Source organism: Natator depressus, chromosome 23 (genome assembly GCF_965152275.1).
Source record: "Natator depressus isolate rNatDep1 chromosome 23, rNatDep2.hap1, whole genome shotgun sequence".
Taxonomy (NCBI): domain Eukaryota; kingdom Metazoa; phylum Chordata; order Testudines; family Cheloniidae; genus Natator; species Natator depressus.
Window position 1 is genome coordinate 11,710,561 of NC_134256.1, and position 21,601 is coordinate 11,732,161.

The 21,601-nt window shown below is 44.0% G+C and overlaps 1 protein-coding gene across 1 annotated transcript in view; it reads right to left on the minus strand.

Moving 5' to 3' along the window:
* Positions 1–1,067: 1,067 nt before the first annotated feature.
* The window catches only part of LOC141976721 (uncharacterized), a 119,884-nt gene continuing 99,350 nt past the window's right edge, over positions 1,068–21,601 (minus strand). The window contains exons 23-27 of the mRNA XM_074937849.1: positions 10,207–10,227; positions 8,433–8,453; positions 7,476–7,496; positions 3,540–3,566; positions 1,068–2,438 (exon numbers count right to left, since the gene is read on the minus strand). Of these exons, the coding sequence (XP_074793950.1) occupies positions 1,909–2,438; positions 3,540–3,566; positions 7,476–7,496; positions 8,433–8,453; positions 10,207–10,227 (620 nt within the window). The 3' untranslated portion in view covers positions 1,068–1,908. The remainder of the gene's footprint in view (positions 2,439–3,539; positions 3,567–7,475; positions 7,497–8,432; positions 8,454–10,206; positions 10,228–21,601) is intronic.

The following is a 21,601-nucleotide window of genomic DNA, read 5'->3' on the forward strand; positions in this document are numbered from 1 at the left end:
AGCATATGTATGGAGGCATGTGTAGGTCCAGAGACTGTCTGGGAGAGTTCCATGTGACCCAGGAGATCACATATCATGGTGCAACTTGTATTGTGTAAGTGAAGCTAGCTGTCCCCGAGGACAAGGAATTTGGGGGATGTCACTGCTGTGCTGGGTGGCAGCTCTGTGAGTTCCTCCTGGGTCGACAGTGTTTCCATTTGGAGGGCTGTACAGCACTACAGGACTTTAAACCTTCATCCTGCAGATCATATGGATGCAGTCATGTTTGTCTCTTCAGCTATGTTGCCATCCCCCACCACTGGTGGAGGTGCGTAGTGCGCATGTAGCTACATGCCACAGTGACATGCACACTGCATCCAGAATGCGCTGTGTAGCTCCACACGTCAGGGAAAGGCTCTGGCAGTGGGAAAAGGCTTCAGAGGCACTTTCATTGCCACAAGAAAAGGCTCAGGGGAAGGGGTGGGAGACACCTTTCCCCACTGCCTTCTGATTGCCAGAGCCTCACCCTGCTGCCAAACTTGGATTCTTTCCTTGTGGTGAAGAAGTGCTCCAGCAGCAGGGAGCTGGCAGAGCCCTTCCCTGCTAAAAATAGCAGTCTGGACAAGGTGGCCTGGCTTGGGCAAGTAGAGAGCTGTGTAGGGTATGTACTTGGATATATACCCTCACCCTTCAGGTGTGACTTTACTCCATGTGCCTAAGCCATGCCTCTTTAGCTACACTGCTATTTATACCTGTCCTAGGAGGACTAGGTGTGCGTGAACAAACCACAGTGCAAAAGAAGGGGGCAGTGTAGACACATCCATAGTTCAAACATCCTCTATATCAGAAGGGGAACAGGACAGCTACCCCACCTCCTCTGTGCGGCATTTACCTGTGAAGGGTGAAATTGCTTTCAAAGGCTCCTGACTGCTGCTGGCGGTAGCTGAGCTCCTGTTATCCCTGCTGGCAGGGGGTGAGGTGTACACGGAGAGATTCATTCAGTTGAATATAGACCCAGATTATAGTTATTAATCAGACTTTAAACTGGTCCATTTATTGTACAGAAATTAAATATGTTGAAATTAAATTAGTAATAAACTTGATGTTATTTTGTTTCCAAGGACAATACTAACCAATGATGGTATGAGACAGTGTTGGGCTTTCCTCAGTAAAATCCTCAATATCTATGTCAGAAACTTCATCTTCTTTAATGGCTATGCAGATATCAGTATTTGCCAAGAGGCCAAACACTTATTTGATGGAAAACATACAGATAAGATGGCACCACAAACAGTCAACAGCTCATCTTTTTTTCCTTCCCTAAAGATGCAACAGTATAAATTGGTACGGATCAATATAAATTAATATTATGACATGCCAAATAACTAGGCTCAATCAAATTTTATTAACAAAAAATTATTAATCAAAGATTAACACAGCATAATCAAGAAAGGAAAAGTCAATTTGTTACCAACCCATCCTGAAGACAGCAGTGAAGCTGGTGAAATTTTCTCAAGTTTGTGTGCATTCCCCACCTATATTTATACCTGACTCGAAGATTGGTTGTACAATTTAGCACAGATCCATTAGCATAATATATTATTCACTTACTCTTAGCTGCTAATATACCTTATCCAGATAAACTCGTAGTTAGTAATACAAAAAAAAAAAATCCTAGTTTATAGCTCAGTTTGTGAGAGCTCAGTTGTAGATTCCAGTACAGTTCCATCTGTTACACGGGGAGCCACCCCTGCAGCATTAGCAATGTATGTAACTAACATTTCACAGGCAATGTTTTTCCACTTTGTCTTTCTTCTGGCTGCAAAACATTCTATTGCTTTGGTTCAGTTTGGTCAACCGTGCTATAATGTGTCAGGGGGCTTTAAATTAGACTGGTCAACAAAACTGAGCCTCACTGCCATTATAAATTTATTCTTCTTCTTTAATTGAACAAATTTTCATTGCTGTTTCTTTGTGGGAATTTTTAAAGAATGGATAAACAGCACCTGAGAATGAACAATCGTTAAATCTGAACAACAGAGACATGTCAGTTACATTGAAAAATGTCACCTGCCCTTCTTTGTAACTAAGGTAAACTCCAATTTTCTGGAGCTTTTTCTGTGCCACTACCCTTGTCCATGGATCTGTTTTTGCCCAATAATCTTTCCCACTCAAACTCAGAACCCAGAATCCCTCTTTAGGGGACAGGGAAAGTTTTCCTTGTCTCTGTATGGATTTTCTGGCCACGCCCAGGTCCCAGTCAGTGCTGCTCCTGACATCCACCTCCCAGTAGTGCTTTCCAGAGGAGAATCCTTCAGAGCCCAACACACAGACAGTCGAATCGAACCTCTCTGGGTTATATGAAACTTGTTGAGGTTGGGCTTCATGTTTCAAACTCTTCTTATCCCCAGCAATGGAGAGGTTGGGGTGGGCTGTTCCTGCATCAAGAGTGATGTCATCTGAAAAGAGAGACTGGGTTTTCAAAAGCACTGGTCTAATGTCAGTCTGAGTGGGGATAAGAGGATGTTTACAGGGTGGGCTCCATCCTGCACTCCCTTCAAGGTGAGAGTTTTGCCTGATTAAAGCCTGCTTGACAATGTTTTTGTTCTATGGAAATATTTCAGATATATGAGAGAGTTGTGTGAGGTTCACACAAAACTGAAAGTGATTCTGAATTATTTGGGTGGCATTCACAAGGGGAGATATAAGCAAATAAGTTCAACATTTAGGTGACATTAAAATTCACAGAATGCTGCCTAACTCTGCATGTATCTAAATTACCTAGGAATCTAGGCATTGCCTAGCAGTTTGGTACCTAACTCATGCTCAAGCCCCAGCCGGATTCACAAACAAGGTGCTCCCCTGCCTCTGTGGCCTGATCCAGTAGATTTGCTCAGATGAGGAGATGGCACTCTTAAATATGCTTTATATTTAGCCCTTGCTTAAATGCCCTGCAGGCCTGGGGCCTTGGAAAAGACATTAATCTCCATACAGACAATCAGACTGTAGAGAAGAAAATTATTGTACCTGTTATGTTGGATCACTGTACTTCCCTATTGTCTTCATTACTGTACTATAAATGTTATAATGGACTATTTTACTAATGAAAATAATGTTTTGCCTAGGGACTATTCCCCTCTTTGACACGGACTCAGTGAATGAGCTTGTTCAGTGCTTTTACACTGATCCAAATCCTGAGACCCTGACTTGGCATTTCCTCAGTCCTTACCCAGATCTAACTCTAAATGAGCGCTGACTCTGATCTCACATCTGTGTAAATTAGGAGAGACTCTACATAGTTCTATGAAATTACACTGGTGTGAAAGTGGTAGGTGGTCAGCATTAGTTCCTGATATATCAGGAACTAATGCTGACCACCTACCAATTTCACACCAGTGTAAATATATATGTATATATATAAAAAGAAAAGATGGTGTAAAAACTGAGCATGGCTCTCAGGATTTGTTCTCAGGATAACAGCGTTCTATGATATGCTTCTAGTTTAGTTGTGTGTTAACAAAATGATTTCTTAATCCTGCAAGAAATGTGGAGTTTGTTACCTGTTTCATTGCGAGCCTTTCTCCATTCTGGAATAAAAGTGAGAGAAAACAGACATTGAATTAAAAGAAACCCATACTAAACATTTTCCTGAATCTGGAAATATGACAGTAAAATGCACACAAAAAATCTCCCTAGAATGCACACACAGACAGATGTGGTTCACCATACGTACATGTGGGCTTTGCTGAACTCCTGTGATTAGAAACCTGAACAGGGGTCTTGGTCTGCCTAAGAACTGCTTTGTCTGTCTTGCACCTCAAGATAATGCTTCATCTCATCATGTAACCCACTCTTTTTTTGGGTGTGACTCATAGACTTTAAGGTCAGAAGGGATCATCATGATCATCTAGTCTGACGTCCTGCACATTGCAGGCCACAGAACCTCAGCCACCTACTCTTGTAATAGACCCCTAACATCTGGCTGAATTACTGAAATCCTCAAATCAGTTTAAATTCTTCAAGTTACAGATAATCCACCATTTATATTAGTTTAAACCTGCAAGTGACCCATGCCCAGGCCCCATACTGCATAGGAAGGGCGGGGGGTGAGGGGGACACAAGAAAACAAAAAAGATGGTCTCTGCCAATCTGACCCGGGGGTAAATTGCTTCCCAATCCCAAATATGGCAATCAGTTAGATCCAGAGCATGGGGGCAAAACCCATCAGCCAGACACCTGGGAAAGAATTCTCTGTAGTAACTCAGCCCTCCCCATCTAGTGATAACTGACTGTTGGAGATATTTGCCATTACCAGGTAGAGACTGGCTGCATGTCATTGAAGATAGTCTCATCATACCATCCCCTCCAAAGCTTATCAAGCTCAGTATTGAAGTCAGTTAAGTTTTTTACACCCACTGCTCCCCTTGGAAGGCTGCTCCAGAGCTTCACACCTCTGATGGTTTGAAACCTTCATCTAATTACACATCTAAACTTGTTGATTGCCAGTTTATATCCATTGTTTTCTTGTGTCCATGTGGGTGCTTAAATTTAAAAAAAACTCTTCTCCCTTCCTGGTATTTATCCCTCTGATATATTTATAGAGAGCAATCATATCTCCCCTCAGACTTCTTTTGGTTAGGCTAAACAAGCCAAGCTCTTTCAGACTCCTCTCATAAGGTAGGTTTTCCATTCCCTGGATCATCCTACTAGCCCTTCTCTGCATCTGTTTCTGTTTACATTCATTTTTCTTAAACCAGAATTGAACACACTATTACAGATGATGTCTCACCAGTGCCTTGTGTAATGGTACTAGAAATGCATTAGCCTTTTTCACGGCTGTATCACATTGATGGCTCATAGTCATCCTGTGATCAACCAGTACACCCAGATCTTTCTCCTCCTCTGTCACTTCCCCATCTTACGGCCAAAATTCTTTTTCTTAGTACCTAAAAGCATGACCTTTCACTTTGCATTATTAAGTTTCACCCCATTTCTATTACTCCAGTTTACACATCATCCAGATCTTCGTGTATGATATTCTGGTTGTCCATTGTATTGGCAATACTTCCCAACTTTGTGTCATTCACCCAATTTTATTAGCATACTCCCACTTTTTGTGCCAAAGTCAGTAATAAAAATCTTAAATAAGATTGGTTCCAGGACTGATCCCTGAGGAACTCCACTAGTAACCTCCCTCCAGCCTGACAGTTCACTTTTCAGTATGACCCATTGTAGTCTCCCCTTTAACCAGATACTTATCCACCTTTCAATTGTCATATTAATCCCCATCATCTCCAAATTAACTAATAATTTCCCATGTGGAACTATATCAGATGCTTTACTGAAATACAGGTAGATAAGATCTACTGCATTTTCTTTGTCTAAAAAGTCAGTTATCTTCTCAAAGAGGAAGGTCAGGTTCGCCTGGCATGGTCAACCTTTTGTAAAAATATGTTGTATTTTATCCCAATTACTGTTTTCCTCTATGTCCTTAATACATCTCTTTCAAAATTTGTTCAAGACCTTGCATAGAATTGAGGTCAAACTAACCGGCTTGTAATTTCCCCAGATCACTTCTCTCCCCACCCCCCGTTCCTAAATAGGGTATATATTTGCAATTCTCCAGTCATAGGGTATGACCCCCCTGAGTTTACAGATTCATTAAAACTCCTTGCTATTGGTCTTGCAATTTCATGCACTAGTTCCTTTAATATTCTTGGAAGGAGTATATCTCCACCCCATTCTCAGTGTTTAGCAGTCCCAGTTATTCTTTCCTTGCTTTTTTTCTTTCTTTATATGGCTTTAGAGCATTTTACTGTTAGTTTTAATTCCCTTTGCAAGGTCCAACTCTGCTTGGCTTTTAGCAGTTCTCACTTTATCCCTACACTTTCTGACCTCCAAGATGTAGCTTTCCTTGCTGATCCATCCCATCTTCCACTCCTTGTAGGCTTTCTGCTGTCTCTTAATCCCCTGTTTGAGATGGTTTCTCATTCAGCTTGATCTACAGCCCTTTCCTATGAATTTTTTCCCCTTGCTTCGGATGCAGCCTTCAGATAGTTTCTGCAACTATAACTTAAAGCCTCCTGAACATTCAGATCCTTGAGTTCTTCAGTCCAGTCCACTTAGAATCACAGAAGAAGATCAGCATTGGAAGAGACCTCAGGAGGTCATCTAGTCCAAACCCTGGCTCAAAGTAGGGCCAACCCCAACTTCCCTAATTAATTCCCTTATTTTTTTTAAGTTATCCCTTTTGAAATTAAGGACCCTACTTACAGATCTATTTTTGTTTATCCTTCCATTTAAACTGAATTAGCTCATGTTCACTCAAATCAAGGCTGCTGTCCTCTACAACCATTTCTTCTATGTGGGCCTCACTACTCACCAATACCAAATCTAAAATGACATCACCTCTTGTTAGTTTAGCAACTATTTCGTGAATAAATTTGTCACCAATCACATCCAGGAAAATCTGGCTCCTATTATTATTAGTAGCACATGTCCTCCAATCTATACATGGGAAGTTCAAGTCTCCCATAATCACACAATTCCCAGTAGTGTTTATTTCATTAAACCATTAAAGAGGTCTCTATCCATAACTAGATCAAATCTTAGTGGTCTGTAGCACACCCTAAGCACTATACGAGGGGTACCTCTGGTATCTTCCGTCCACAAATTGATTTTGGCCCAAACAGGCTCTGTCTTATCCATTCCATCACTTCTAATTTCTTTACAGTCTACCTCATCATTAATATACAGTGCAACTCCATCAGATTTGCCATTATTTCTGTCTTTCTTGAGCAGCACATACCCTACAATACCTGTATTCCAGCCATGAATACTATTTCACCATGTTTCTTTTATGCCCATAATATTTTGTTTCACTTCCTGCACAGTAGGTCTAGTTCCTCAATTTTGTTACCAAGGCTTCTTGCTTTGGTATACAAACATCTTAATTGTTGCTGCTTGGCTTCGCCCACCTTTCTTGCCCTATTGGATACAGTCATTCTACTGCCAATATCAACTATCTGAAAAGTATCAGCACTATCAAAGAGAACTTATGAATTTCCTTTTGGAATTGGCCTGCAAGAGAAAAGTGTGATTTCAATTAGAAATTGGATGAACACTTCTAACGTTCCCTCACTCAAGGAGATTTGCTTGCAGAACTGGCCAGTGACAGATGCCAGTTTTCTCCTTCGTCCCCTTTCCTACACACCACACCTGACCCATCAGCCAGATCTAGTAACAGCTCAGAATCTTGCTTTCCAGAATTAAACAAAGCAAAGGCCCTGGGCTCGCACAAAACTGGAGACCCAGCTCACTCTCCACTAACTCGTGGATACAAATGCCCATCTCCCAGCCACCCATTGCAACAGACAGCTCATCTACACTGGCTTGAACCCTGAGTCTCTTGACGGAATGATTGTGATACCAGCAACCAACAAATAATTTGCGATCAGTCTGATTAACACTAAACTCAAAAATCAAAGCAAACCTACCATTCTGCGTCTCAAGCGCCTCTGAAAAAGTAAAAAAAACCAAAACATTATTTCAAAATAATGCAAGTCTTTCAATATGCAAACCCGCAGCCAAATTAAAAGTAAGGAAGAGAGTCCCTGCCCTCCTTCACTTCCTTTGTGAAACACACGGAATGTCTACAAAGCACCTGGGAGGTGTGATTCAGCACCATGAAATCCAGCATCAAGGGATCTATTGGATGTATGAGACAGGAAAGTATAGACAAATGTTCTGACATGACGTGAGAGGGCGATATATCTACAATATTTTAATAATGAAAAGGTAGTCTTGAAAACTGATTCTACCACAAATTTTACACTGTATTCATCTCTATATTGGCTCGATTGAAGAGAAATGGGAGGACTCAAACAGCAACGGGAAGAATGAGACCATGGCGCATTGGTAAGAAGATCAAAGGGGAAAGATGCAGAACACGTAAGAATGTGAGAGAAAACTGAAACATGTTTTTTTTTCCAGAATAAATAATAGAAAAAGGAAAACGATGGAAAAGGGAAAGGTCTGTTCAGAGTCGAAGCGGATTTCCCTTTTGCTGTTGCACATCTTGAAGCTGAATTTGTAAGAGAGGCCCCTGATTTTAAGAGTGTATTTTTGTGACCTTATATGTCCAGATATCCTGTCTCTCCTGTTGAGTGAATTGGGAGTTAGGAGTGCTCAACAACTCTGAAAATCAGACCCACACTCTCTGAAGGTGGGGCTGCAAAATCAAGGGAAAGTATAACAAAAAATGTGATTCCCCAGCCAGTAAAAATTCAGGTTTGAGCTCAGAAAGGACAAAGTTTGACAAACAAATCATAATTTTCTTCCATTATAGAGGGTTTTTTCTTAGTTTTGTTCTTGTTATTTATTTATACGTGGATGTATTTCATATCATGTGTTGGGGGCCGGTGAAGCCACTGGACAATCCCATCAATACTTACTTTTCTTTTCTTCCAGTTGTCCTGAGAAAGAAAATCAAAATATCAACATTCACAAACGGGCTCCATCTCACTTTGGAGACGTGCAAAGAGCTTACATGGAAATGCAAGGAAATGCAGAAAAGGTCAGTCGCAACACTGTTGCTCATTTCTTCAGAAATGGACAATGGATGCAGCTGCTGTTCTCAGCTCAAGATCCTCCTACATATACACACAAGCCGTCTCTAAACCAGGGCCTCTTGTTACGCCACTCACCGAGGAGGTGGGAGACCCAGTTAGTTCTCCTCTGCCTGAGGTGGATCACGGATTTCAATTTGGATTTCCCACCACTCACCAGAGTGCCCTAATCACAGGCCTGAACGTTATTAGAGAGATCCGGAGTAGTGGCTAAAAAATGCCCAAGGACGCTCAGGATAGGAGTGGGGAGGAGGAGTGATGAAAGTTTCTGCTTTCATCTTTCCCTCCAATTTTGAGCCGGCTCTTCAGACAGGTTTCCCCACCTTTTTTGGGGCTACAGCATCTTGAAGGATGCGATAAACCAATTCTCGATACCAACAGATCCCATTGGTATTCCAGAAGGCAGGTTATATGAATCCCGAGCCATGCCCCTTTTTCCTTGCCAAACCCCTCACACTGGGGAAGAGGAAGGGGCAAATGGAGACATATAGACTGGCTCAACACACAGAATGTTTCCCCACTGCAAGGGCATTCCCCTAGAACTCCCATCCTTTATTTATTTATGTATGTATGTATGTATTTATTTATTTATTTACTTATTTCCCATGGGAGGGAATTTGTGTAGCAAGAGCAGTATGAAGAAGCTACAGTGTGGCTGAGAATACGAAACAAAGTATTTGTTGAAATTCATAGAGTTACTGTTCCATAGAGGTGCACAGCATATAAAAGAGATAATGTATGTATCTTCTTCAAATGATTTCCATAATTAATAACATACACCCGATAAAGAAACAGGTTTAATCCTCAAAAAATAAGCACCATAACTATCTTATGCTCCCCTTCTGAACACCCTGAAAGTGAAAGTTAATGGACGAGGAGGCACGGCTTTATTATTGTGTATGTCGAAAAGGATACTTAAAATATGTCCTTCAATTTGAGGCCAGAGAGAAAATATGTACAAATATTCTAGGCTAGTTAAATAACTTTCTGTGAGCAGGAGCTCTCAGGTGGTTCCATTTTGGGGTTGAAAAGCAATCTGATGGGTAACAATCTCGCTGTGGATTGAGGGGAATCAATGAAATGAAGAATTAGGTGCTTTTATTTAACAACAGTCTTCTATAGGGAAAAAAAAAAAAACAGTTGAGAAATGTTACAGAACTGACCATTTAACCTACAGAGTTCACCTGCAAAAGAAGAGTGTGATTTCAGTTAGAAATTGGATGTACACTTTTTACCTTCCCTCGCTCAAGGAGATCTCCTTGAAGAACTTACCAGTGACAGATGCCAGTTTTCTCATTCATCCCCTTTCCTACACACCACACCTGACCCATCAGCCAGATCTAGTAACAGCTCAGAATCTTGCTTTCCAGAATTAAACAAAGCAAGGGCCCTGGGCTTGCACAAAACTGGAGACCCAGCTCACTCTCCACTAATTCGTGGTTACAAATGCCAATCTCCCAGCCACCCACTGCAACAGACAGCTCATCTACACTGGCTTGAACCCTGAGTCTCTTGACGGAATGATTGTGATACCAGCAACCAACAAATAATTTGCGATCAGTCTGATTAACACTAAACTCAAAAATCAAAGCAAACCTACCATTCTGCATCTCAAGCGCCTCTGAAAAAGTAAAAAAAACGAAAACATTATTTCAAAATAATGCAAGTCTTTCAATATGCAAACCCGCAGCCAAATTAAAAGTAAGGAACAGAGTCCCTGCCCTCCTTCACTTCCTTTGTGAAACACACGGTATGTCTACAAAGCACCTGGGAGGTGTGATTCAGCACTATGAAATCCAGCATCAAGGGATCTATTGGATGTATGAGACAGGAAAGTATAGACAAATGTTCTGACATGACGTGAGAGGGCGATATATCTACAATATTTTAATAATGAAAAGGTAGTCTTGAAAACTGATTCTACCACAAATTTTACACTGTATTCATCTCTATATTGGCTCGATTGAAGAGAAATGGGAGGACTCAAACAGCAACGGGAAGAATGAGACCATGGCGCATTGGTAAGAAGATCAAAGGGGAAAGATGCAGAACACGTAAGAATGTGAGAGAAAACTGAAACATGTTTTTTTTCCAGAATAAATAATAGAAAAAGGAAAATGATGGAAAAGGGAAAGGTCTGTTCAGAGTCGAAGCGGAGTTCCCTTTTGCTGTTGCACATCTTGAAGCTGAATTTGTAAGAGAGGCCCCTGATTTTAAGAGTGTATTTTTGTGACCTTATATGTCCAGATATCCTGTCTCTCCTGTTGAGTGAATTGGGAGTTAGGAGTGCTCAACAACTCTGAAAATCAGACCCACACTCTCTGGGGGTGGGGCTGCAAAATCAAGGGAAGGTATAAAAAAAATGTGATCCCTAGGCAGTAAAAATTCATGTTTGAGCTCAGAAAGGACAAAGTTTGACAAAGAAATCATAATTTTCTTCCATTATAGAGGGTTTTTTCTTAGTTTTGTTCTTGTTATTTATTTATACGTGGATGTATTTCATATCATTTGTTGGGGACCGGAGAAGCGACTGGACAATCCCATCAGAACTAACTATTCTTTTCTTCTAGTTGTCCTGAGAAAGAAAATCAATATTTCAGCATTCACAAAGGGGCTCCATCCCACCTTGGAGATGTGCAAAGTGCTTACATGAAAATGCGAAGAAATGCAGAAAAGGTCAGTCACAATAGTGTTGTTCATTTCTTCAGAAATGGACAAAGGATGCAGCTGCCGTTCTCAGCTCAAGATTCTCCTACATATACACACTAGTTGATTTGCGTCCCCCAATTTAGTCCTGCTTGAGTTTGACTTCCAACTCAAATGTGAATAATTTCTACCTCCATATCCTTCTTCCCATTACCTATCTTGCCACTGCTCCTAAATTCTCCATTTGCCTAATTAAAAACTGAGCTAAGTATTTGTTTAGGTGTTGGACCATGTTTAGATTATCTTTATTCTGTACCCCATTCTCAGTGTTTAGTAGTTCCACTTCTTTCCTTGCTTTTTTCTTATTTATATGGCTTTATAGTATTTTACAGTTAGTTTTAATTCCTTTTGCAAGACCAACTCTGCTTGGCTTTTGGCAGTTCTCCCTTTACCTCTACACTTTCTGACCTCCAAGGTATCCCTGCTGATCCATCCCATCTTCTATTCCTTGTAGGCTTTCTGCTTTCTCTTAATCCCCTGTTTGAGTTGCTTTCTCATCCAGCTTGATCTGCAACCCTTCCCTATGAATTTTTTCCCTTGGCTCAGGATGCAGGCCGATGACAGAACAAGGAGCAATGGTCTCAAGTTGCAGCAGAGGAGATCTAGGTTGGATATTAGGAAAAACTATTTATTTCACTAGGAGGGTGGTGAAGCACTGGAATGGGTTACCTCGGGAGGTGGTGGAATCTCCATCCTTAGAGGTTTTTAAGGTCCAGCTTCACAAAGCCCTGGCTGGGATGATGTAGTTGGGTTTGGTCCTGTTTCGAGCAGGGGGTTGGACTAGATGACCTCCTGAGGTCCCTTCCAACCCTGATATTCTATGATTCTATGATTACTCAAATGAAGGCTGCTGTCCTCTACAACCACTTCTTCTATGAGGTCCTTGATACTCACAAATACCAAGTATAAAATGTCATCACCTCTTTTTAGTTTAGCAGCTATTTGTTGAAGAAATTAATCACCTATCACATCCAGGAAAATCTGGCTCCTACTATTATTAGTAGTACTTGTCCTCCAATCTATATATGGGAACTTAAAGTCTCCCAGAATCACAAAATTCCCAGTCGTATTTATTTAATTAAAATCATTATAGAGGTCTCTATTCATATCCAGATCAGAACCTAGCAGTCTGTACCACACCCTAAACACTATATAAGGGGAACCTCTAGTATCTTTCTTCCCCAGCAGACTCTGTCTTATCCATTCCAGCACTTCTAATTTCTTTACAGTCTTCAATTTTGCTACCCAGGCTCCTTGCTCTGGTGTAAAAACATCTTATTTGTTGCTGCTTGGCTTTGCCCACCTTCCTCAGCCTATTGGGTATAGTCATTCTACTGCCAGTATCACCTATCTGACAGGTATCAGCACTATCCTTATTCTTAATGTACCTTCCCCAACCCATTTATGTTTCCTTCTCCATTGCTGTATCCTTTTTTACTTGACTTCCCTCTCACTCAATGTTATAATCAGGCCTGGAGATTACATGAGCATCTCCCAACTGTCTCCCCCGAATTCCTAATTTAGAGCTCTTTTAATCAATCAGTTGTGCCAAGAAGTCTAATTACCTCCCTACTCCGGTGGAGTCCATCACATGAGAACAGTCCTCTGTCCCTGAATGCCTCCCAGTGGTCAAACATACCAAACCTTCCTTATAGCACCACTGCGTGACACAATCTTGTCTTGCCTTTGCTCTCCTCCTCTAGGGACAAGTAGTAGCCCACTGAAGATGACCTGAGCCTCCCTTTCTTTAAGTGTCTTCCCCAGTCTTCAATAGTCTCCCTTGATGAATTTAAGCATCTATCAGTATCATTTTTTCCCATGTGAAGGACAATAAGTGGATTCATTCCTGGTCCTGTTAGGCTCCTGTTCAGCCTCAGGTCCACATCCCATATCTTAGCTCCTAATAGATAGCACACCCTTCTGTTCTCCGGATCAGCTCTGGTGACAGGCCTGTCCTTCTTAAGTTGGGAGTCACCAATCATTTAGACCCTCCTTTTCCTGGTGATAGTGCGATTCTCCTCATGTCCTTTCTGGCCGCATATCCTCTTGTCTTTGATTCTCCCATGCAATCTTCTGCAAGTTATCCTGTATCCTCCTGGGGCTTCAAACTCTTTGTATCTTCATTGGCTCTTCCCCTCTTTTTATAGGACTGGCCCATCTTCTCTTCTTCCCTGCCCTTCCACCTTAAGTTATGGCCTGCTGCACTCCTTCTTCATTTCCTAACTCAGCAAACCTAGTCCTGAGCTCTATTTCTCCTTCACTAGCTGGTCTCTTCCTCTGCCTGGTTCTCGTAGTCACATGCTTTCACTCGCCACTTTGCTCACTCAGCAATCTCCCCTCAAGAGATCTTCAGTCCAGCTTCCCTATGCAAGTCTTGACTTTTCCCTTCAGCTTCCTCTTGCCTTTGCTCCATCATCTGCTCGAATCCCCTTTGAAACTCAGCCATAGTTTCCACCTCCATCGCCAAGCCTCGGATCTTTTCTTCCATCAGCTCTATCAGGTGGCACTTCATACAAACAAAGCTCTTTTGAGATACCTGCTCCAGTGTAATGTACATCCTGCAGCTTCCATATCTTTATTAAAACAATGAGGAGTCCAGTGGCACGTTAAAGACTAATAGATTTATTTGCGCATAAGCTTTCGTGGGTAAAAAACCCACTTCTTTAGATGCATGGAGTGAAAATTATAGATACAGGCATAAATATACTGGCACATGAAGAGAAAGGAGTTACCTTACAAGTGGAGAACCAGTGCTGACAAGGCCAATTAAGTTAGGGTGGATTTGGTCCACTCCCAATAATTGATGAGGAGGTGTCAATACCCAGAGAGGGAAAATTGCTTTTGTAGTGAGCCAGCGACTCCCAGTCCCTGTTGAAGCCCAAATTAATGGTATTAAGTTTGCAAATGAATTGTATCTCTGCAGTTTCTCTTTAAAGTCTGTTTTTGAAGTTTTTTTTGTTGTAGGATGGCTACTTTTAAATCTGTTATTGAGTGTCCAGGGAAATTGAAGTGTTCTCCTACTGGCTTTTGTATGTTACCATTCCTGATGTCTGATTTATTCTTTTATGTAGAGACTGTCTGGTTTGGCCAATGTACATGGCAGAGGGGTATTGCTGGCACATGATGGAATATATCATCTTAGTAGATGTGCAGGTGAATGAGCCCCTGATGGTGTGGCTGATGTGGTTGGGTCCTCTGATGGTGTCACTAGAGTAGATATGGGGACAGAGTTGGCAACGGGGTTTGTTGCAGGGATTGGTTCCTGTGTTAGGAACCATAAACTCACTGAATGTTAAATCCCACCAAATGAGGGTAAATCCATCCTCCTCATCGTATCCACTCATTACACTCCACACCTGAACATAGCCATTATATGAACAACATACCCCCATATCTCAATGTCTGTACTTTGACCCGTTAACCTTTTACCCCCAATCGGGGAGATTGCAGATTATGTATTCCTTACGCCACCCATTCCTAAACCGTATTTCGCACCCCTTGATAATCTGTAACTTATTCCCTGATAACCAGAAACTTCTATGCTTAAACTCTGTGGAAAGGGGTGGGACACTCGTAACTCCAGGGAACTTCCTTACCTCTGATCTACCTAGAAAGGTTACACCAGCAGGGCGTCGTCTGCTGGGTCCCCAGGACACTCTGGGATTGGGTTTAAGGCTGCAACCCAATTACCGTCCCTCTTGAGGGACCTTACAGCTGCTTCAGAGACCCTGGGACTGAGGCTGAACTCTGGAGGTACTGTGATGACAAGGTGAGGTGATTTGGAAGCTCTTTTAGGTTTGTTTCAGGGAAGCCTGGCTGTTTAAAAATAGCCAGAGCTTCGCGAACCAGCTGAGCGGCGGCAAACCAGCTGAGCAGCGGGGGACAGCAGAGCAGCACACAGCAGGAGTTTGCCTGGGATTGGTGAGTATCCGAGTGCTTGTTTGCTGAGGAAGTATCCGAGCATGTGTGTGTTTGCTGGGAGGGCAGTGTGAGAGCCTGAGCGAGTGTCTGATTGGCTGGTAGCCTGCAGGGGGCGGGCCTTGGGGCTGTCTGCTTGTTTGTTTCAGGGAAGCCTGGCTGTTTAAAAATAGCCAGAGCTTCGAGAACCAGCTGAGCGGCGGCGAACCAGCAGAGCAGCGGGGGACAGCAGAGCAGCACACAGCAGGAGTTTGCCTGGGAGTTCGCCTGGAGTGAGCCCAGTGAGGTTTACATCTTGTCAACTTCTCTGAGGAAGCTCATAGTAGGAAGGTGATATGGAAGGGGGGGGTTCAGCTGTTGTGACCTGCACTGGATGTGCCATGTTTGTCTTTCTTCCACAGGACAGAAGCGACTTTGTCTGTACAAAGTGCAAGCTGGTCTCCATATTGGAAGAGAAGATTGAAGGTCTGGAGCAACAGATAACAACCTTGAGTTGCATACGAGAATCTGAGGATTTCCTGGACAAACGTCAGGATATGCTTCTACAAGCGCAAAGCTCTAAAGATTTAGAACAGGTTGCACAGCGGAGCCAAGAGGCCAGTGAAGAAGCTTGGCAACATGTGACCTCCAGAAGAAGAAGGGGGAATGTCCGGGTTCCAGCAACGCAGACACAGGTAACTAACCGCTTTCATGTTCTCTCCACAGGTACCATTGCGGAGAGTGGACCAGACGATACGTCTGGGGGGAGAAAGCAGAAGGAGACTCCACTGGTTGGAAGGCATGAGATGCGATGTCCTGAGGTTGGGGGTTCCACGACCACCACTCCCAAGAGAAGGAGGTGGGTGGTGGTGGTCGGGGACTCTCTCCTCCGGGGGGCTGAGTCATCTATCTGCCGCACTGACCGGGAAAACCAAGAAGTCTGCTGCTTGCCAGGGGCTAAGATTCGCGATGTGACGGAGAGACTGCCCAGACTCATCAAGCCCTCGGATCGCTACCCCTTCCTGCTTCTCCACGTGGGCACCAATGATACTGCCAAGAATGACCTTGAGCGGATCACTGCGGACTACGTGGCTCTGGGAAGAAGGATAAAGGAGTTTGAGGCACAAGTGGTGTTCTCGTCCATCCTCCCCGTGGAAGGAAAAGGCCAGGGCAGGGACCGTCGAATCGTGGAAGTCAACGAATGGCTACGCAGGTGGTGTCGGAGAGAAGGCTTTGGATTCTTTGACCATGGGATGGTGTTCCATGAAGGAGGAGTGCTGGGCAGAGACGGGCTCCATCTTACGAAGAGAGGGAAGAGCATCTTTGCGAGCAGGCTGGCTAACCTAGTAAGGAGGGCTTTAAACTAGGTTCACCGGGGGAAGGAGACCAAAGCCCTGAGGTAAGTGGGAAAATGGGATACCGGGAGGAAGGACAGGCAGGAACGTCTGTGAGGGGAGGGCTCCTGCCTCATACTGAGAATGAGGGGCGATCAGCAGGTTCTCTCAAGTGCTTATATACGAATGCACAAAGCCTTGGAAACAAGCAGGGAGAACTGGAGGTCCTGGTGATGTCAGGGAATTATGACGTGATTGGAATAACAGAGACTTGGTGGGATAACTCACATGACTGGAGTACTGTCATGGATGGTTATAAACTGTTCAGGAAGGACAGGCAGGGCAGAAAAGGTGGGGGAGTAGCACTGTATGTAAGGGAGCAGTATGACTGCTCAGAGCTCCGGTACGAAACTGCAGAAAAACCTGAGTGTCTCTGGATTAAGTTTAGAAGTGTGAGCAACAAGAGTGATGTAGTGGTGGGAGTCTGCTATAGACCACCGGATCAGGGGGATGAGGTGGATGAGGCTTTCTTCCGGCAACTCGCAGAAGCTACTAGATCGCACGCCCTGGTTCTCATGGGCGACTTTAATTTTCCTGATATTTGCTGGGAGAGCAATACAGTGGTGCATAGACAATCCAGGAAGTTTTTGGAAAGCGTAGGGGACAATTTCCTGGTGCAAGTGCTAGACGAGCCAACTAGGGGGGAGCTTTTCTTGACCTCCTGCTCACAAACAGGGAAGAATTAGTGGGGGAAGCAAAAGTGGATGGGAATCTGGGAGGCAGTGACCATGAGATGGTCGAGTTCAGGATCCTGGCACAGGGAAGAAAGGTAAACAGCAGGATACGGACCCTGGACTTCAGGAAAGCAGACTTTGACTCCCTCAGGGAGCAGATGGGTAAGATCCCCTGGGGGACTAACATGAAGGGGAAAGGAGTCCAGGAGAGCTGGCTGTATTTCAAGGAATCCCTGTTGAGTTTACAGGGACAAACCATCCCGATGAGTCGAAAGAATAGTAAATATGGCAGGCGACCGGCTTGGCTTAATGGTGAAATCCTAGAGGATCTTAAACATAAAAAAGAAGCTTACAAGAAGTGGAAGGTTGGACATATGACCAGGGAAGAGTATAAAAATATTGCTCGGGCATGTAGGAATGAAATCAGGAGGGCCAAATCGCACCTGGAGCTGCAGCTAGCAAGAGATGTCAAGAGTAACAAGAAGGGTTTCTTCAGGTATGTTGGCAACAAGAAGAAAGCCAAGGAAAGTGTGGGCCCCTTACTGAATGAGGGAGGCAACCTAGTGACAGAGGATGTGGAAAAAGCTAATGTGCTCAATGCTTTTTTTGCCTCTGTCTTCACTAACAAGGACAGCTCCCAGACTGCTGCGCTGGGCATCGCAACATGGGGAGAAGATGGCCAGCCCTCTGTGGAGAAAGAGGTGGTTAGGGACTATTTAGAAAAGCTGGACGTGCACAAGTCCATGGGGCCGGACGAGTTGCATCCGAGAGTGCTAAAGGAATTGGCGGAGGTCATTGCAGAGCCATTGGCCATTATCTTTGAAAACTCGTGGCGAACGGGGGAAGTCCCAGATGACTGGAAAAAGGCTAATGTAGTGCCAATCTTTAAAAAAGGGAAGAAGGAGGATCCTGGGAACTACAGGCCGGTCAGCCTCACCTCAGTCCCCGGAAAAATCATGGAGCAGGTCCTCAAGGAATCAATCCTGAAGCACTTACACGAGAGTAAAGTGATCAGGAACAGTCAGCATGGATTCACCAAGGGAAGGTCATGCCTGACTAATCTAATCGCCTTCTATGATGAGATTACTGATTCTGTGGATGAAGGGAAAGCAGTGGATGTATTGTTTCTTGACTTTAGCCAAGCTTTTAACACTGTCTCCCACAGTATTCTTGTCAGCAAGTTAAAGAAGTATGGGCTGGATGAATGTACTATAAGGTGGGTAGAAAGTTGGCTAGATTGTCGGGCTCAACGGGTAGTGATCAATGGCTCCATGTCTAGCTGGCAGCCGGTGTCAAGTGGAGTGCCCCAGGGGTCGGTCCTGGGGCCGGTTTTGTTCAATATCTTCATAAATGTTCTGGAGGATGGGTGGATTGCACTCTTAGCAAATTTGCGGATGATACTAAACTGGGAGGAGTGGTAGATACATTGGAGGGCAGAGATAGGATACAGAGGGACCTGGACAAATTGGAGGATTGGGCCAAAAGAAACCTGATGAGGTTCAATAAGGATAAATGCAGGGTCCTGCACTTAGGACGGAAGAACCCAATGCACAGCTACAGACTAGGGACCGAATGGCTAGGCAGCAGTTCTGCGGAAAAGGACCTAGGGGTTACAGTGGACGAGAAGCTGGATATGAGTCATCAGTGTGCCCTTGTTGCCAAGAAGGCCAATGGCATTTTGGGATGTATAAGTAGGGGCATTGCCAGCAGATCGAGGGACGTGATCGTTCCCCTCTATTCGACATTGGTGAGGCCTCATCTGGAGTACTGTGTCCAGTTTTGGGCCCCACACTACAAGAAGGATGTGGATAAATTGGAGAGAGTCCAGCGAAGGGCAACAAAAATGATTAGGGGTCTGGAACACATGACTTATGAGGAGAGGCTGAGGGAACTGGGATTGTTTAGTCTGCAGAAGAGAAGAATGAGGGGGGATTTGATAGCTGCTTTCAACTACCTGAGAGGTGGTTCCAAAGAGGATGGTTCTAGACTATTCTCAGTGGTAGAAGATGACAGGACAAGGAGTAATGGTCTCAAGTTGCAGTGGGGGAGGTTTAGGTTGGATATTAGGAAAAACTTTTTCACTAGGAGGGTGGTGAAACACTGGAATGCGTTACCTAGGGAGGTGGTAGAATCTCCTTCCTTAGAAGTTTTTAAGGTCAGGCTTGACAAAGCCCTGGCTGGGATGATTTAATTGGGGATTGGTCCTGCTTTGAGCAGGGGGTTGGACTAGATGACCTCCTGAGGTCCCTTCCAACTCTGATATTCTATGATTCTATCACAGTACCTCCCCTTCAGTTGCTGCTAGCACCCTCACCAGATCTATCTGTGAGCTGGAGTGCTCCTGCATGGCTACTAAATATATTCCCAATGCATATTATAACCCTGACTGGGGTAGCAGCTTTGTCCTTAACTATACTGTTAAAAAGGGGGCACACACACAAAACACAGAATCAAATCTCACAGTCAGCCTGAAATTGGGAGAAAACTTGTTAGCAGATTTCAAAATATATTAAGCAGTTGAAAGATCTTAAAATATACTGAAGCGCTCGTTACACTATTGCCTACATCTGGATGGGAAGCAAACTGAACTATTTGCTGTGTATGTGCATATACCAGGGGTTGGCAACCTTTGGCTCCTGGACCATCAGGGTAAGCCACTGGAAGGCTGGGACAGTACGTTTACCTGGATTGTCCACAGTCAGGGCTGCTCGCAACTCCCACTGGCTGTGGTTCGCCATTCCTGGCCAATGGGTGCGAACTGTGGACAGTGGGAGCTGCGAGCAGCCATGCCTGTGGTCGCTCCAGGTAAACAAACCATCCCAGCCCATCAGCAGCTTACCCTGATGGGCCAGGAGCCAAAGGTTTCCGACCCCTGGCATATACAAACAAACACAATATTAACAGTCTCTCCTGGGGGTGGTGAAATTAGCTCCTTGGTTTGAGAGCCTCAGAAAGGAAGGGGGGCGGGGGGCTATGGCATCACACAGATTACTGCAGCCATGTCTGCTCATGCCCCTCCATAGCGAAGAGTTGACTGAAAAGGAGAGAAACTGAGAAAAAATAACCCCCTCCTCCTCTGAGCCTCAGATGCTCTGGCCTGCTGCGAGGTGGGGCTGCCTTTTTCCGGACTGTGCACAACTCACATAGGGCCTTGCCTCAGGACCAGACTGGACAAGCCTCTCCCTGGCTCAAGGGCTGCTGGGAACCTCCCAGTCGGGGCTAGTCATGGCTCCCTGTCTGGCAGATCTGAGGGCAATATGGGAGGGGTTACTGGGGTCCCACAGCTCAGCCTCTCCTGGCTGCCCCACTCACTCCCCTCTCTGTGCCTGTCTCTAGCTCCCTCACAGAGGGGCCCTGATCCCCCAGGCCCCACCTGCGGCCCCAATTCTGCTGCTTGGTTCGCAGCAGAAAAGATAAGCCTTGTAAACAGATTCTGTCTAGATTTTTATCTTGTATTAATTGTTGTATTATCTCCAAGGATGAGAAGTGAGAGGACTAAAACAGCGACAGACAGAGAACATGGCATGTGGAGAGTTTAAAGGGGAATAATGAAGAAAACACTGGAATGTGTGGAAAAAGTAAAAACAGGGTTTGTAGAACAAATAAGAGAATTATGAAAACAAAGGAAATGGAAAGGTCTATTCAGACTCAAAGGTAACTGCCCTTTTGCTGTTGCACATCTGGGTCTTAAATTTTCAATAGCAGCTACTGAGTTTCAGTATGTAATTTGAGCCCTCTTGAGTCTAGAGAACCGGTATGTCCTCTGCACTTCACTTGGAGTTGTGGGTGCTCAGCCACTTTCAAAGTCTAAAGCTGGAGATGCAAAATCAATGGCAATTTAAAAAATACATCGATATATGATCCCTAGGCAGTAAACGTAATTTCTGAGCTGAGGGAGGAAGGAGGCAGAAGAATATATATATTTTCCCCATTATCGTGGCATGTGTTGATATCTTTCTTCCTTGCTTGCTGTCTTTGCATATTTCAAAAAGTAGGTAGTATGGATGCCAAGCTTTTTTCTGTCCACACCCCTGGCACTGAGATATAGGGGCATGTATAGCATCTGTACACCGTAGAAAAATTCCATATGATGTGGGACATTGTCAAAAGCCTTATTAAAATCCAGAGATATCTGTTCTACTACTTACAATTTACAGATTAGTAGGGTCTTCCCACAAAAGGTTTGTATGGAAATCTGACCATGGGTCATCTGCATGATGTTGTAAAACTACCAAAAACACTGCCAGTTCTTGAACACTATATTTCTGATAACAGTTTGAACCCTCAGTCTCTCAAAGGAACAATGGTGATCCCCTCAGTATAT